Consider the following 17827-nt stretch of genomic DNA (forward strand, 5'->3'; position numbering starts at 1 on the left):
CACCAACATCCTAGCGTAATAGTAGATAATCGGCTCCTGGAAAGCCTTCCAAGATCACACAGCCAGTGGTGACATCCTGCAGGGCTTCCTGATTCTGACTATCTGCGGTTTATAAGCCAATGATTTGGAAGTGACCATTGAAGCACTTTTGTGACACTGATGTCTGCAGCCTATTCATGACAACTGCTCTCAATTATCAGATAATTCCAACATCAGGTTCATCTAAGCACTAGCATTCATGCCCTGTCTCTGCCCCATGCCAGTGGTTTTCCTGGATCCTGGTATGACAGGGATTTTGTGCTATATCCTATATAACATTTGGGTTATTGATCCCAACGAAATCTATTTTTAGCAGATAATCACCTACTTCTGTTGAGGCAAGGACAGCCTAGTCTTCTGGGCTCAAGGCACATCTTGCAAGTGTTCTTCTTTTTTCCAGTGTTGCTGGGGCTGCTGCCCTGTCCCTCCTGATATCATCTGTGGGAGTAGAAGGCACTGCCCTGAGCCACCTGTGTCACTGAGTGAACTTCTGCAGGAAGGGGCAGAAGCCACGGGGCCCAGGTATCCTAATGCCACTGGGCCGAGGGCAGGGAGGTACATGGCTTCTCGGGCCCCACTGCTACAGGCAGCATCTGTGGGCAGGTGGGCCACTGGGGATCCTGTCGTGGGGGACTGAGACAGTTGCTGCTCACAGATCGTACTGCTTGCTGGTGCTGGGTTGTTGAGTGAGGCTGGACTGTTCACTGAGTCTCCGTTGGGTTCCCCTTTCTCAGTGTCTTAGCCAGAGAAACTGGGCTTTTTGAGGTTTTCTTTTTTTTTTTTTTCAAAGATTTTATTTATTTATTTGACAGACAGAGATCACAAGTAGACAGAGAGGCAGGCAGAGAGAGAGAGAGGGAAGCAGGCTCCCCGCCGAGCAGAGAGCCCGATGCGGGACTCGATCCCAGGACAATCCTCAGCCCTTCAACCTTCTTCCACCCAATGCTCAGAGTCCTTTGATCATTGTCAGTTGAGTATTTTCCAAGGTATTAGATTATTTTTAGAATAGAGAAGCAGGGGAAAGGGCGTCCAACATCTTTTTCAGGAATCAAAATCCGAAGTCTTTTATAATTGCATATTCCAACCCATCTCTCACCAGCTCCCACTAAGTGCCCCAAAATACACACCAGTTCCACCAGGCTGGTTGGTCTCCTCAGGGGATGGTTCCATATAAAGGGCTCATCATCAGTCAGATAGGCAGCAAAAGAATAGATCAGCCTTGGTGAGATGAAGCCCATACTGCTGGACCACATTGCAGACACTCAGGTGAACCAAGACAGAGGTTGTCCTCCACAGGATGCCCAGTACCTCTTCTGGCTCAGAGGCTCTTCTGCAGTAGATGGCCTCTGGTGGGCATTGACCTGAGATACTGATTCACACGTGGTGACTGCCGCCATCTTGGATCTTGGGAGAGGCTCATGCCTCTTGTCTCCAATCTTCTTATCTTATTTCCTCTGGTTCCCTCTGGTCCCCTAGCCAACCAGAGAGGCTTGCATCATTGCCTTGACCTGCTACATAAGAGAGTCCCCCCATGTTCTGAGCCCGACTCAAACCTGTCAGCCTTCCAACTCGCTTGCCAACAGGATTGGAGCCCTATTCCCAAGTGAGGCGTACGCTACCTTCAAAACCCAGAGGTTTGTCAGGTGCTGGTGGCTGTCTGTCGTAGGGGCCACAAAGTAAATAACTTGCCTTTACCTTAAAAGGCATATTCCAGCCTACTCTAGATCATTGGACCCCTGAAAACTTCCCCCAAAGTTGCATACATCTGAGTCTTGTGTATTTGCTTCCAGCTTCTAATATTGTCTTAGCTGGACAGCCAGTATCTTGCCACTTCCGACATGCCAGGTCTAATCAGAAAAAATATCAGTATGTTGGACAGGCACGTTCAAGGTTACAGAGGATTACATTAAGACACGGATCAAAGAGTTAGGATAGCCCTGAGACAGCAAAGCGGGGGTATGCTGCTTCCTTCCTCTTTCCTGATGAGCATCAGCTCGGGCTCTGTATCCCATCGCCCTCCAAAGGTGGAGTGTTCACCTTCATCCAGTACACAGTTACTCAGGTAAGCAGCGATAGGCCCCCTGGGGGGAAGGAATGTGGACTATTTATGGTATATATCATAGTGACACTGTAAGGTCTGTTCTCCAGAGGCCTGGCTTCTCCTTTAGTTAGTGGGCTCTGAGTCTGAAAACTAGTTGAGATCTGGACACTAGGGGAGGGATGGGGACTGTTCACTGGACTTTTCACTGCAGCATGTGATATTAGCCCTCTGTTCACCAGTTCCTGAATTCTTCTGCGTATACCCATCAAGCAATGTTTTGGTTGGATGCTCATTTTTTGAGTCCCAAGGAATGCCATGGTTCCTTAGCCAGCCCCACTGATACCAATGGACCAGTGGCTCATGGTCACATTTCTGGATATTCTGCCATTATGGTAACTTAACCCACCTTGCCTCTGTTAACTGAGCACCTCCACCTAAACTCTATTTGACGATCTCAGCCTCCCCTTTGACACTATGAGGTGAAGTTTTGTGGTGTTAGCTACTGTCTACACTAATGGCATTGATATGCAGAGATACCCCTCATAGGTGTGTCCCTTGCTGCCTTGGTGAGGGAAGTGTCTTCTGGGCCCTCCCAGGGAACACAGTCAAGTGGTAGAGCCTTCAGCCTCACGTAATAAATCCACTCACACATCCCTACTTCCCCAAACTGTCTCCATTCTCTCTCAACGCTAGCAAGAGAACCACAGCATGCACACCTCACTTACACATGCCCAAGTTTGCAGGCCCACTTCGGCCGTGTGTTTGGGTAATTCCCAAGCAAGCATCCTTGCTGAGAGGTCCGATCCTAGGGCATAGCCAAGCTCTCCCAAATCAATAAACTCAATTAGTTATCTTCAGCGTCCGCTCCCACACATTTCCCGGCTGCTCGGCGACACATTCAAGCCAGGACCAGTGCCCACATCCGTGAAGATGTTGTTTATGCCCAGAGCAGAAATTTTCTTTTCCCACTTGGGCTGGTCACTGGTCTAGAGGAAAGAAGGACAGGTGAGGACAAGTCTTGAGAACAAGCATCCCATCGCAGACATCTAGCACTAGGAACGTGTCCACACAATGTCCAGGTACCAGCACTGTGGGGGAAGGGGAGAGCTGCTTCTTTATGCCCACAAGTGTTCTGGAGAATCTGGGTGTTCAAGCTCAGACTCATCCACCCAAATGTCCCCATGCTGGGTCATGGGATGCCAGCACTCCCCTATCAAGGCCCTGGCTACAGCACAGAAAACCTATCCAAGGTGTTCCCTTTGTCACTCTGACACACATTTGCCAGATGTCAATACGAGATGACCAGTAAAACTTGAATTTCAAAAAACAATGAATATTTTAGTAAAAATATGTATGTCTCACGAAATACTTAGAACATACTTACACTTGGGGAAAAAAAAAAAAAACTGTTCACAGTTAACCTACAATGAGCATTTAAGGAGCCAACTCCTACCTTCTCTGGAAAGCCTACACTGGCATCCTTACAATTAAATGTTGGTGCTGGATCTGATCAACACTTTCTGCCCTAAGGTGTCAAGAGATAGGGATGTCTTTCAACATCGTGAGGAGGGCTCCCAGCTCCCACAGCACACCCTGGGAGACACCAGCCCCTGCCATTCTGTCCCCAGGTATGCATTTGGTTTTTATTACAGTTTTTAAGTGGCTTTAAATACCTGAAGATTCTAATCAAGTGTCTCCAGAAACCTGAAATACATTTATAAAACTAACTCCAAACTGGGGAGCTATTCCAGGCTCCTGGGCAAGTCGGATCTGGCCAGTTTGGAAGGTTAACTTAGGAGGGACAGAGGACAGGAGGGAAGGCACAGAAGCAGGCGAATGTTAAGTTTCTACCCTGAACCAAAGGCCTATCTGTGCTCCCCGAAACAAGCGTGCCCACCTGGGCTTGGGGGGCGGGGGGTTGTGGGAGAGGGGCCTGGGCATTTGAACTGGGTTTGGGGTGCAGGTGGCTAGTTAACGAGAAGACTGGGAAGAGTATGGGGGTAGGGGAAGGGTGGGGCGAGGGTCAGTGGGCGCAGGGTGGAGGGAGGACGGGGCGAGGCGCTGCTGGAATCTTACTCCTGGTTTTGGGTTGGTTCCCAGTTGTCACTGACCTCAAGCCCTTGCCAGCCTCTGGACATCCTGCGAGGGCCGGGTGGCAGCAGCCCAAGGGAGTGAGCGTGTGACAGGTTTCCTTAGCAACACTGCAAATGTTCAGGAACATTCAAACAGGAGTGTAATGTGAAACATGAAAGCACAGCTTACGCCATTGAAACTAAAATGAAGTCATTCTATGAGGCATGGACATGAGGAAGGAGTGGGAAGGGTCACTACCGCAGTGCCTGATGTGACCATGGAGACATGGGAGCATGGGTGACGACCACTGCACCCAGCGCACTCCACACTCTAGGGCCAGGCGCTCCTGAGCTGTATGTGGCTGGTGACACCCCGGGGGCTTCTGGCTTGGAGCGCCTGGGTCTGCCCCTCACAGGCTCCTGCCTCTGGCTGTGCTGCCTGATGGAGAAGTCCTCTTCCTGCTGTGCTGGGCGCTGCAGGGACCGGGCTCAGGGACACCCACACCTAGGCTTGACCCTGACCGCACCACTCTAACCCTGTGGCCTTTGGGCAGGTGTCTCAGCTTCCTCGCCTGCACAACCCCAGGGACACCGGGTGGGTCATGTGCCTAACACAAAAGCTGTTGACACAGCAGGCACCCACAGTGCCCACTTGGCACACAATAGGTCTCCAGTGAGGTCCCACTCTCCTCCCTTCAGAAGGGGGTCTTTTGAGAGTAGAGCATAAAACCTTATGGCCTGAATTCTTTCCCTTCAGCTCAAACCATTTCTGCTCAGTTCCCAAATCCTCAGAAGTGAAAGTCCCTAATTACACTAAGCAAGGGAAAGCATGTACTCATTGGCCCAAGCTTCACGTGATCTGAAGCTTCCAGAACCCTGAAAGCCCGAGTGTTCTAATGGTATTAGAGTCATGGGTTTCATTCCTCAGGAGACTTCACTCTCTTCTGGCTTGGCTTCTCTGGCTAATTAGAGCTTCTTCTAAGCTCTAAGCAATATCAAAAATATCAAAACCTAATTCTTTGTGTGTTCAGGTGAGGAAAAGCATGTTGCCAAAATGAATTTGCAGATTCTATGTTTCTGAGAACTTGAACCTGGGGTAGGAACAGGCAAATGAAATTCTGTCAGGCTTTGAGTAGAAGGAAACTCTCTCTTGCCCTCAAACACAATCTTCTTGGGGAAGGAAAGCCAAGATGACCTCAGACCAACTCAAGAGAGAGGCGGAGTCTCTGCGTTGGGGGCCAGGCTCTCAGAACACAGTAAGGGCCGGTGAGTGGCAAGAGCAAGAGGAGAAGGATCCAGACGCTTCGGGCTTCAGTGAGGGCGGTGAGCCTGGTGTCAGCCTCTCCCCAGCAGACCTCCTTCCCCAGGAGGGTGCCAGGAGCACAGGGCGGTAGGGGCAGAGCTCTGTTTGGAAAATGCCCATCAGTCAAAGTTAAAATCAAGGGCAACATCATTTGCAACGACATGGATGGAGCTAGAGAATATAATGCTAAGTGAAATAATTCAATCAAAAAAAGAGAGAGAAAGAGAAAATAAGTCAATGAAAGAAAGACAAATACCATATGATTTCACTCATATGTGGAATTTAAGAAACAAAACAAATGAGCACAGGGAGAAAAAAAGAGGGAGAGACAAACCAAGAAACAGACTCTTAACTCTAGAGAACACACTGATAGGGACTAGAGTGGAGGGGGTGGGGGATGGGGGAAACAGGTGATGGGGATGAAGGGGGCACCTGCTGTGAGGGGCACGGGGAGTTGTAAGGAAGTGTTGAATCACACATTGTACACCTAAACTAACTAGTATTATACTACAGGTTAACTAACTGGAATTTAAATTAAAACTTTTTAAAAAGTCAAGGGCAGGGGTGCCTGGGTGGTTCAGTTGGTGAAGTGTCTGCCTTCAGCTCAGGTCATGATCTTAGGGTCCTGGGACCCGATTTGGGCTCTCTGCTTAGCGGGGAGCCTGCTTTTCCTCTCCATCCGCCCCTCCCCACCGCCACCTGCTCATGCTTTCTCTCTCTTGTTCTCTCTCACTCTCTCTCTCAATAAATAATTTTAAAAATAAATAAAAAATCAAGGGCAACATCAAAACACATAATCATGATTACCAAACAATGTTTATTCAACAAGTCGTTATCAAAGGCCTACTATGTGCCAAGCACCATGGAAGGAGGCAGGCACACCAGAGTTCATGAACATTGTGGTCCTTGGGCTCCCAGAACTTAGAGTTGGGGAGCAAAGATGTGAATCAGGTCACCACATACATGGCAGGTAAATTATGGGAGTGTTTCTGCAGGAATGTGCAGGGAATAACAGAGTCCCATGGTGGGGAGGGCTAGAGGCTCAGAAAATGCTTTTCTAAGGGAGGACTGTAGAACTAAGAACCAAGAAGGGAGGAGGACCAGAGCAGGGGAGGGGAGGGGCGCCATCCAAGGACGGGATGGATGGGAGTCAGCAGACAAGTGCTTCCCAGTGGTCCTGACCCCACAAGAAACACAGGTCAGTGTGTGTCCCCCAAAGTGTGGGGGACGGTTCCAAGGCCTCCTGCCCTGAAGAGCTGGCTGAAACAGCGTCAGGCAACACCTCCCCAAAGGCCCTGTGATTCCCTGCCCAGCCCCACAAGCCGGAAGAATGCTCCCAAAAATGGGATTTTTTCCCAATTTTCCAGATTCATAAAAGAAAAAAAAGTCATTCGATATCTGATGAAAACACATTATCTTGTAACTCACAGGTAGTTTGCTGGACATGGCTGGGGTTTGGGAAAGTATTCTGCATATGTTCAATTTTCCATATGTTCACCTCGAAAAAATCCACATGCCCCTGTTAGCCCGATGCCAAACTGGCCCAGAGGCATCAGAAGAGGGGAGAATGAGGGGTGGATTTTAACAGCCTCCTGCAGGGAGCTAGAGAACCCAGGAGGGGCACATGAGTCAGGGACAGCAGGCCTTTCAGCACAAATCCTGGACTCAGCCATCTTGTAGAGATTGTAGGACACTCCCTGGTGGGCCAGGGGTCTCCTTTCCCCTGGTCCCTGGCTATGAGCAGAGTTCAGGCTAAGTCCAAGCCCAGCCCTCCGTGATACTTGCCCAAACACTAGCCCTGGAGATGGGGGCTTCCCAAACAGTGACATTCAAGGCTTCTCCTCTGATGGCCATCTTCCATGCTGAGCATCCTTCTGGAATGGCCAAGACAATGATCCTTCCCTCCTTGTACTCTCTGCCCCTAGATCTCTACAACAAAAGACAGGGTCTCCAGACAGCTGCCATGAAGACAAGACAGTGGAGAGGAGCCCTCCACTGCCCTCTGGTGTCCAACCATCAACCAGATTTCCCAAGAGTCATGGTGGCTTAGTGAGAAGCTCTCTGCTAGAGAGGGAAAAGGACCCTGGGTGTATAGGCCTCTTCTCTGGGCATCAGTTTCCTAATCAGTAAGAGACAGAAAACATTAATTCAAAAGGTATATGCACCCCTCAGTTTACTGCAGCATTACTAACAATAGCCAAGATATGGAAGTAATAGTGTCCATCAATAGATGAATGAATAAAAAAGATGTGGTATACAGATATATACACACAGTGAACTACTACTCATCCATAAAAAAGAATAAGAACTTGACATTTGTGACAACAAGGATGGACCTAGAGCATAATATGCTAAGTGAAATAAGTCAGATAAAGACAAACACCATGTGATTTCACCTAGATGTGGACTCTAAAAAACAAAAACAAACAAAAAAAATGAGCAAACAAAACAGAAAGAAACTCATAAATACAGAGAACAAACTGATTGATGCCAGAGGGGAGGGGACAGGGAGATGAGCAAACAGGTGAAGGGGATGAAGAGGTACAAACTTCCAGGTATAAAACTACTAAGTCATAGGGATGAAGAGTACAGCATAGACGTACACACATCTGTACTGTAACAATGTTGTTACATTGTAACTGTCAAATGGTAACTGCACTTACCCTGATGAGTGGAGCATAATGTACAGAATTGTCCAATCACTACGTGCTACATCGCTGAAACGGATATAACATTATATGTTAACTGTTCTTCAATCACTTAATCAATCAACAGACAGGATTAGCCACATAGTGTTGAGAAAGACAACACCAGCCCCTAAGCAAGTGAACAAGGCAGAATAGTCCCAGGGGCAGGGGCAAACTGTCAGGGAGCCACAGGTTACCACCAAGGGGAGCCCTGAGAAGCTGGGGAGCAGATGGAGGTGGGCAGAATCCCAAAGGTGAGACCGGGCAAGGCAGGAATGTCAGGGGGAGGAGAAGCAAGGACGCCCAAGATCCTGGCCATGAGCCACCAAGTGCCCCAGCTAACCTCTCTCTCCTCTCTTCCCTGTCCCCTCCCCATTTCCCCTAAATAGCTAATATAGGAAATCAAGACATTCTAAATTGGATCCTTTGCAATAAAGGATATTACTGAGACGACTGGCAAAATTTGAAAGGGTTCTCATTATTAGAGACAGCAACTTATCACGATTTTGAAGGTTAGACCACAGTTAACTGTCCTTCAATAGAAGACTGTAAAATAATTATGATAAACGCAGGCAATGGATACTCTGCAACCATTAAAAAGAATGAATTGGGTCTACTAATAGTTGTAAACTTTTACCAAATCCTCACTGCATAGCAGGTCTCATCCAAGAGGGTTATGTATATGGATTCAGAACAATCCAGGATGTAGAGGGAGAAGCGAGTCCTGGGGGAGGTTAAGTAACATGCCCTGGGTAACACAGCCGGATGGTAACACACCCAGCCGGGAGTCCAGCTCTCACAGCTGGATCCAGAGTCCATGTACTTAACCACCCACAATAATTCTGGAACAATGGACAAGACCCCATTAGCAATGACTCTGGGGAGTGGGACTGGGAGCAGGAACAAGAGGGAATTTGACTTTTTGTTTTATACTGTTTATATTCTTTACCATACATCTTTATCGTGTATCATCACGTATCACAGCTGTACATTCTTTATAACCCACTCATTTAAGTAAATAAACACTAAAGTATTAAAAAAAAAATTAAAACCCACTTCTGCCCTTAAGGAACTTACAGTCCTGAGGCCAACTTTTAAGAGATTCATTAATTTTACAAGCAATGGTAAATATATGGTAAGGAAATGAAAAAACAGGAATGGGCTCCCATGGGCTAGGGAAGCTGGGCCTTAAGTTGCACTATTTCCACAGCTTGTGCACTCGCGTGCCCACACACACACATACACACCCCAGTTGAAGATGTTTGGTGAGAGTTCCTATCCTGAAGCAGCCCAAGAGCCTGAAACACCCAATTTCACTTGCAGGGCTTCGCCAGGCAAACACTTACTGCAGCAGCGTTTTGTGGCTTTTGAAAACTCGTTACAAATTATCCGATGTGACATCGCTATGATCCCACGAGGTCTAGTTTCCTTGTCTGCCAAATGAAGATGGTGGTGTGTCTTCACCTAATAGCATCTATTATGTATTTGTTAATCATCCTATCACCATTTTGTAGCTATGGAAACTGAGTTTAAAAGGTAGCTCCTGCGGCGGGAGGAGGCGGTGTACTTTTCATTTCAGTGTTTTTTAATGACAAGGGAGAAGGAGGAGGGGAGCACCAACTCCGGGAGAGAGAGGGAAGACGGTGGTCCGCAAACTCTCCCTGGGAATTCCGAAGCACAGGTGGCTGGGGCTGGTGGCGGCGCTTGGGACGGCTGGGTTTGAAGCGGTCCTGAGCTCCTAGTCCGGGCAAGGAGAGTGCGGGGAGCTCGGGGGATGTTCGCCCCGACCGTGTCCTCTGATGGCACCCCGTCTGGTCTGCGCGCCCCATCTGCTGACTCTGCCGAGAGCCGCGACAGTGCAACCCGCAGGACGGTCCTCGGTTAGGCAAGGCCTCGGTGCCGAGCCCGCGCGGGGGATCCTGGCGCTGTGGGCTTCCCGGCCCAGGGCAGGATGTAGGGCGGCCAGAGGTACGGGACCTGCGCGACGAAGCCCGGGACCCCAAGTCCCACTCACCAGTTGGCATTCCCACTTATTAGTCGGTGGCTTTGGGTAAAGCTCTTTCCCGAGTCTCAGTTTCCCCATCGGTAAGGCCAGAGTAAACCGCGTTCCCCTGCAGAGCTGGGTAGGAGTTAAAAGAAGGGCCGCGCGCTCCGAGGGCGCGTTCAGGCGACGGGTCCCCTGGCGCTGAGGGCAGGGCCAAGTCAGCAGCAGCACCCGGCGAAGTCGCAACTCCCGGGTGTGGGCTCAACCCTCCCCTCCCCGCCGCCACCCTTCTCCCAGAGTCTGGCGTGCTCCCCGGCACCCGCGCCACCCGCGCCACTTGCACCACTCGCGCTGGGTGCCTTTGCTTGCCACCCGGAGGCTCTCCCGGAGCTGGGCGGGACCGGGGGGGGCGGGGCTCGGCCCACGTGACCCGGCCGGCTGCACCCGGACCTAGCCCGCACCCCGCGGGGCCGCGCAGATCAGGTGCTCTGCGCCCCGCGCCCTGCCTCGCCCCCCTGCGCCCTACCTGGCCCGGACCATCCTGCTTTGCCCCAGAGCGCCCGGACCCGACGCTCTACCTGGTCGCCTTCCTTCCCTCGCCGGACCAGAGAGAGCAACCCCGGGGACAGGGCCAGGGCCTGCCCGTCCCTAGAAAGCAGCTGGTGAGTGCAGTCAGAAGGGGGAACGACGAGGCCAGTCCGGATGGTGTCCAGGACTGGGGGCCCAGGCGTCGGGAGGGTCCGTGGTGCTGTGTGCAGCTCCGAGTGGTGAAAATGCCCCAGGGCGGGGGTGGGGCTCCCAGGCCCTGGTCCAGGCTGTTGAGGAGGGCGCTCCCTTTCCACCAAACCCAGGTCTCAAGGATACCCTGATCAGACTGCTGGGTTTTCAGGGAGCCCATTTTGGACAAAACAGTGCTTTCAGTCAGAGCCTACAGCAGTCCAAGCGCGGACAGGGCTGAGGTTTCGGTCAACAGAGGGGACCCAAGGCTGGATTCCCAGGGGCCCAAGGCCTTCCGATGAAAGTCTTCCACCTCCACTGCGGGGCTGATTTGGGGGGAAAGAGCCCTGATGATGTTTTGCCACGGGAGGGGGTCCTGACCTTCCTCTTGCTTTCCAAAAGCCCCAGCCTTATTATAGTCATCTTTGTTTACAGAGAGTACTCCCCGTTTCAATCCCCCCATTCGCCTAGTTCCAGAGATATGGGCACTCCCCCCCCGACCCGTGGATGATGGGCATGGCATAGTGGACACGGGACCCAGGTCCTGGCCTGAGCTAACCCTCCCTTATAAATCCCCTATAGTTTCCCAGGCTTAGTTAGACACCTGTTTCCCACTAACCTTAACCCAGTATTGAAAACTCTATTTTCAGTTGGGCGTCTACTTTTTCTTTTAATATGGTGTGTTGTTGTTTTTTTTTAATCATATTTACATATTTTTTTCTGAGAGGTCTGGATGGTAATGGGGGAGGTGTGGCCCACACGAGCCCATTATATGCCAAGGCAGGCACTGGCCATGGCTGGGAAGCCCGCAGAAAGGGCAAGGGTTTGCCGCCTGTGGGGAGTGTTGGATCCAGCTCCTTCACCTCTTTCCTGAACGTCCCTGCCTCCATGTCATTGTTGGGCCACTCAGAGGACCCTAGCCAAGCCACAGCTTTCCTGGGCAAGAGCCCCATCCCCATCCAAATCCCCAGGGCCTCCCCCACATCCCAAAAATGGGCACGGTGGTAGATGCTCTGGAGGATTGACTGAGGACAGTTCCAGGATCACGGAAGAGAAGTCAGTGGGTCTTACTGATTAAGACATTAGAGACTGAGACATGAAAACCAGCTGAATGGGTCTGCTGGGGGGCTTGGGGTGGTAAGGAGGTTTCAGAGCCCTGAAGGCTAATGGGAAAGGTGACTTCAGTGCCCTTGGATGACAACGTGGTGCTTGCTTGTGTGTGTGTGTGTGAGCCCACATGGTTGGGTCAGCCTTCTGGGGCTGACTATCTTATTTGCTTGAGAAGCAACCCCTGAGGAAAAGCTCTGCCCCTCCCCCCATCCTATAGCCTCCCTTTTCTCTAATATTCGGGCAGCTTGCAGGGCTGGAGAGGGCTGGAGAGCTCCTGGAGCCCGAAGCTGCCCATGACCCAGATGGGAAAGCTGAGATCCAGAGAGGCGGGAAGTTGTCCTAAGTCACAGGGCCAGCTGGTACCTGCACCGGGATGGGACCCCAGCTCCTGACCCTCGGCCCTGTCCTCTCCCTGCAGCCTCACCCCTCACCTATTCTTGCTGCAGACACTGGGGCTGAAGCTTTAGCTGCACATGCAGAAGCTACGTGTGTGTATAGATGACAAGCATCACCAGCAACCGCCCAGAGACCTGAGAGAGCAGAGAGAAGGGACAGGTGGCGGGGCAGGGGGCAACCTATAGAGACCTCCCCCAGTGCAGTTGCTGCTGGAGCAGCAGCACCTTGAGTGGGGGTCTGAGGAAGCTTCTGGGTGGAAATGCGCTCATTTTGCAGCTGACAAGGGCTGGGGCTTTGGTTGCTTCTAAAGAGCAGCAAGGCTTGGCCACAGAAACAGCCACACCCGCCAGCGCAGAGGGTGGCATTTGGGAAACAGCCAGCGGGGTCAACACCGATGGCCCCACAGCTAGCACGTTTGCCTTCCCTTGGGAATGTGTCTGCACCTTTATCAGCAAGGACACCGCCGTGGCCTCGATTCTGAGTCAGAGAGCCTTCCTGCCTCCTTTGGGAGTTGGGCATTTCTTGACAAACTTGGACTTGTTTTCCAGCTTTATTTGCTCAGGGCAGGTGACCGCTCATAAGCGCCATTGTTCCAAGGCTCAAAGGGCAGCTGACCCAGGAGGTTGGTCAAGTCAAATGTCCTGTAGGAGGAGCCCCCACCCACACTTCCCTTGAACTTGGCCAGACTATGAATGCAATTCTTGAACAGAGAAAGAAACACGACGCACCATTGAAATTCAGTGGTCCGCATCTGGGATATATCCACGGTGTAAAACCCATTCCATGGTCTTTGCAACTCTTTTATCACCACGACACCCTTGCTTTTCTCCATTACAACTACAAAACCATTAGGGAGGGCTAACCGTCTCAGAGATTAAAAAGGTGATTAAATCTGAGCAGTGGAACAGGCGAAATTGAAAGCATTTCATGTACGAACCTCATGACTTGGAGACCGGCGGAGTCGACTCTCCCAGCCACACACGCCCTGGGAGGTTTCCCTGGGTGCGGGCAGGGACAAAAGCAGCCCCTATCCTGGGTGGTGGGTGGGTCCACAGGCTCTCTGCCCTCATGGTCCCCCGGGACTGTTGTGGGTGGAGGGGTTCCAGGGGCAGATCAGGGTCTCAGGGAGCAAGCACAGTGTGTAGTGATGGGAGACAGATAATTAGTTGAAGGGCTGTCCCCTCCGTGAGCCCATTTTGTCCCATGATGTGGCTGTGCCTCGCAGGGGGTTGTCCACAGCAGCATATCAGCCCGAGGCAAGCCGCAGGGGGTGCCAGCGACTTTTGGTCTGTGCATTGTAAATGCTCAAGTCGAAAGTATTCTCCATGCAGTTTAGGGTTACTTTCTAAAGATAGTGTTCAAAAAGCACTAAAAGCCTCCGCATGTCCTTAATTCACTAAGTGGGAAGACTCAGTCACGGTAGATGCAGACCCGGGTCACAGGCCCTTGGCTCTCAGCCCCTGGCTGCGCTGGGAGCCTCCCCCTCCATTCACCCCAGAGCATGGCACAGCCTCCTACAGGCGGATCCCAGCTTTGGAATCCCTCTTCCTTCCCTCCTTGCCCCGCACCCCCGGCTCTCCTGGAAGTTGGGTCAGAGCTCAACATAAGCACTAAGCTCAATTTTTCAGGTGACGTCCAACCGCATGGTGCTTGGTTTGGCTGGGTCAGATCCATGTTTTTCACAATTTAGATCACATCCATTCTGGCTTTTTAAACAGAGTATAGCGAACATAGGTCACTTCCCATGATAACTCAGTGTCACAATCATAACTTCCAAGAGGGAGCTAAGCCACGGTGCCACCATTTCTGTAGAAGCAGGTGGGGCCGCTTGTCACTCTCGGCCTTCTGGTCCCCCCTGTGCATATGTCAGCCTGCTTCTGAGGGGCTCACCCGCTCTTGGCGGGCACCCCTCCGCCAGAGGTGCCCAGACCCTCCAGGTCCAGCGTGCATCTGGTCCCTGGGGCCTTGGTGGTCTTTGCTGTCTGAGCTTGGAAACCAAGAAGCCCTCCTTATGAGCAAGAAGCTCCCAAGAGAAAGAACAGTCTGGGGAGGGGGCCCCCGGGGAGGGGAGAGGAAGGATGTGAGAGGGGAGGGAGGCCATGTCCTCAGCATCAGGGGACTGTTCTGGCGAGTTAGCGGCCTTCCCATCCATCCATTTACCAGCCACCGAGCTTGCTCTCGGCTAACTAGGCTTGCACAGCGAGAAGAGTATTCTAGCTTCCTTTTGTTTTGCCTCTCTCCCCCGCCCCTCACTATCTAAGCTTCTTTTTTTTTTTTTAAAAAAGATTTCTTTTATTTATTTATTTGACAGAGAGAGATCACAAGCAGGCAGAGAGGCAGGCAGAGAGAGAGGAGGAGGCAGGCAGAGAGAGAGGAGGAAGCAGGCTCCCTGCTGAGCAGAGAGCCCGATGCGGGGCTCGATCCCAGGACCCTGAGACCATGACCTGAGCCGAAGGCAGCGGCCTAACCCACTGAGCCACCCAGGCGCCCCACTATCTAAGCTTCTTAAAGGAAGCTTGGAATTGTGTGTCTCTTTCGAGAGGAGACCATGGTAATTAGTCAGCTGACGGTCACGGCTCTCTCACCATGGATGTGCTTCTTAGGATACAATTTTTTTTTTCAAAACTGGTTTGAGAAAAATGAATCAACCCCAGTCATCCACCAAGAAAGAACTTTTTCTTCCAGTTTTTCAAAAACCAGAAATTGTGTATTCTAGAACGGCAACAGGGAATTTTGTTTTAACGCTTTCTTGTCCAAAAATCTAAATTCAGCTGTCGATGAAAATAGTTTGAATGAGTCTGGCACATTGAGGCGACTTTAGAATGCATCATTCACAGCATCATGCTCAAAGGGGGAAATACTGAGGATTTGGTGCAAAAAAATGAAGAAATTATTTCTCACCAATTTAAGGCACAAGTCAGGGAATATTTTCGTTGAGGGCCATGGGAGCTCTGAGGAAATTTTCGTTTTAGATGGTATCTGGATGCTGCCCTGAAAAGGTCACTTGACAAAACTCACCCCTTGTGAAACAAATCCGAGTCCATCCCTGGCCCAGAGCAAGTTCGTTGATGTCTCCATGATGAACATTCAAATGGTCAGCAGACTGGAAGAGAGCTGCTCCCCAGAATTCAGAAGCAAAATCAAGTTTTCAGTCGGCTTAAAGAATTCCCAGGGAGAGCAGACAGATGGGATCCCGAGAAACGGGTTTTAGTCCCCAGTGAAGACTTGTCGAAGTCACACGGAGATTCTCAAATTCTGTTCCCCCCGGCACAACTGTCACCCAACCCACATCTTCCCCTGAACCTTGGTGCCTAGAGAAGAGCTGACATGAGTGTGGCAGCCTCGTCCTTGGTCCCAGGGGCAGTGTGCAGGGGGTCAGAGCACTGGGAGCCCAGAACAGTGCCTGCTGCATGCCAGGCAAAGGACAAAGTCTGTGCCTCCTGGAGCTTGACAGGGACGGATGGGACAGCGGCAGTCACAGCAGAAGGTGCAAAGAAATGTTCAAAGGATGGGCATGATGGGGTGAGCAGGGTGGTCCCCTCTGGGAAGCTCCCCCAACCCTGCTTGCTCAAATCCCTGGGCAAAGTCCTCCCTGGTGTGGTAATGCCTCAGTGTCATGCCCCGTGTGATGGCAGCATTGGCATCTGTGAGGCCCGTGTGATTTCTCTGTGGGAAGAGCCAGCAGGAGGGCCCATCCGTCCCCGTTCTCTGCTCAGCCAACCCCTCAGTGTCCCTGTCCTGCTTCACTAGACCTTTCCGGCTCAGAGGGGTCCCAGGACCAGCAACATTGGCCCACTCCTCTTTGAACATGACCCCCAACCCCGGGAATCTCATTAAAACACAAATTCTGAATCAGGAGGTCTGGGCAGGGCCTGAAAATCTGTCCACGAGGCACACTGTTGTTGTGTTTTGGGTTTTTTTTAGATTTTATTTATTTATTTGAGAGAGAGTGTGAGAGCCCAAGTAGGAGGAGTGGCAGAGGGAGAAGGAGAAGCAGGGTGCCTGCTGAGCAGGGATCCAGACACTGGGCTGCATCCCAGGACCCTGGGATCATGACGAAGGCAGACACTTAACTGACTGAGCCACCCAGGCACCCCATAGGAAGCACTTTGAACAGCATGCAAGGTTCTAAGGTTCTACTTATCTTGGCTTTTGGCGTTTGAGTTTTTCTTCCTTGCCCTTTTAGCATTGACTTGGATCTGGCTTATCGTCTACAAATAGGGCATAAAATGACCTGAAGTCTCCTTCCTGGCCAGCAGGTGACCTAGAATCAGGGCGTCACACAATGTTAAGGGCCCTTAATTCTGTTAAGCAGTTGAATGAAGTCAGGATCTTGGAGGGTGAGGCAGGGATGTCAGGACAGCCTGAGCTGCCGGTGAAGCCAGCGTGCGCCTGGGTTTGCAGCTCCCACAGCCGATCTCCTTCGGGTATACCGAGCTCCCGCTGACCTTGCTGCCCACGGGCTTGGTACCCCGTCATTGGCCTGCACTTCGACCTCACCATGGGAAGAACGCACATCACCCTCCCCCACCCCACAGACACTGTAACCTCATAGGCATCACACCAGGGCCACCTCTCAGCAGGCCAGGGCACGCACTGGCCGACTCTGCACCTTGACCAGGAATCTGGGGAGACATTACCTCTTTTCTGTGGTGTTGCTCCCCCAGGAGTTCTAAGGCAGAAGCCCCAGGGATGGAGCGCATCTCTAGCATTTCCCCAGCATTTCTGGGGTTCCCGTGGCAGAGCATGGCCCAGGAATGGGGGAAAGCGGGGTGCCCCTAGATACTGACATCACCGACGTTATGTCACATCGGAAGGACAGAGGGCCCTGTGGCTAAGTGTGTGAGTCCCAAGGGTGCAGGGATTTCACACATAAATATGACACCTTTAAACTACACAAATTGGCCTGTTTTAGAAAAGCATTCCACCCAGGTCCAGACAGACTGCCCAGAACTCAGTGTGTTCTGTTTTGCCTCTTACTTTGTGGCTTAGCTGCTGTCCACAGGCTTCCGGGGTGACCACCGGTGATGCTGTCTTTTTCAGGTGTGACCCCGACAAGCAGGATGGGGAGAAAACTGGATCTTTCCAAGCTTACGGACGAAGAGGCCAAGCACGTCTGGGAAGTGGTTCAGAGGGACTTTGAACTGAGAAGGAAAGAAGAGGAAAGACTGGAGTAAGTGTGTGGGGCCGAGCTCCTCTCTCCGGCGTCCTCTGCAGTGGGCGGTGGGGGGGCCTCGCAGGGTGCCCCAGGATGGGCAGACAGCAGGAAGCATCAGTGTGGGACACGGGATGGGAAGCCAGCCGCTGGGAACCATCCCCCTTTCTGGGCTTGCCTTCCACCTAATTAAAACTAGGGGATCTGACTTTCTAACCTGCGTGTAGGTGTTCCCTGAATAGTCTTATTTCCTGTTGACCCAGCTTCAGGGTCACCTTGTCTCCTGAGCCTGGTGATGCTTCGGCCATGACATAGCAAGCTAC

At 51.5% G+C, this 17827-nt stretch overlaps 1 protein-coding gene across 1 annotated transcript in view; it reads left to right on the forward strand.

Moving 5' to 3' along the window:
* Positions 1–17412: 17412 nt before the first annotated feature.
* Positions 17413–17827, forward strand: part of LOC111145275 (melanophilin) — a 35573-nt gene continuing 35158 nt past the window's right edge. Inside the window, exon 1 of the mRNA XM_022500097.1 lies at positions 17413–17522. Coding sequence (XP_022355805.1) covers positions 17413–17522 — 110 coding nt within the window. The remainder of the gene's footprint in view (positions 17523–17827) is intronic.

The sequence above is a fragment of the Enhydra lutris genome, unplaced genomic scaffold, assembly GCF_002288905.1.
Source record: "Enhydra lutris kenyoni isolate GAN:26980312 unplaced genomic scaffold, ASM228890v2 scaffoldscaffold1, whole genome shotgun sequence".
NCBI classification, from domain to species: Eukaryota; Metazoa; Chordata; class Mammalia; order Carnivora; family Mustelidae; genus Enhydra; species Enhydra lutris.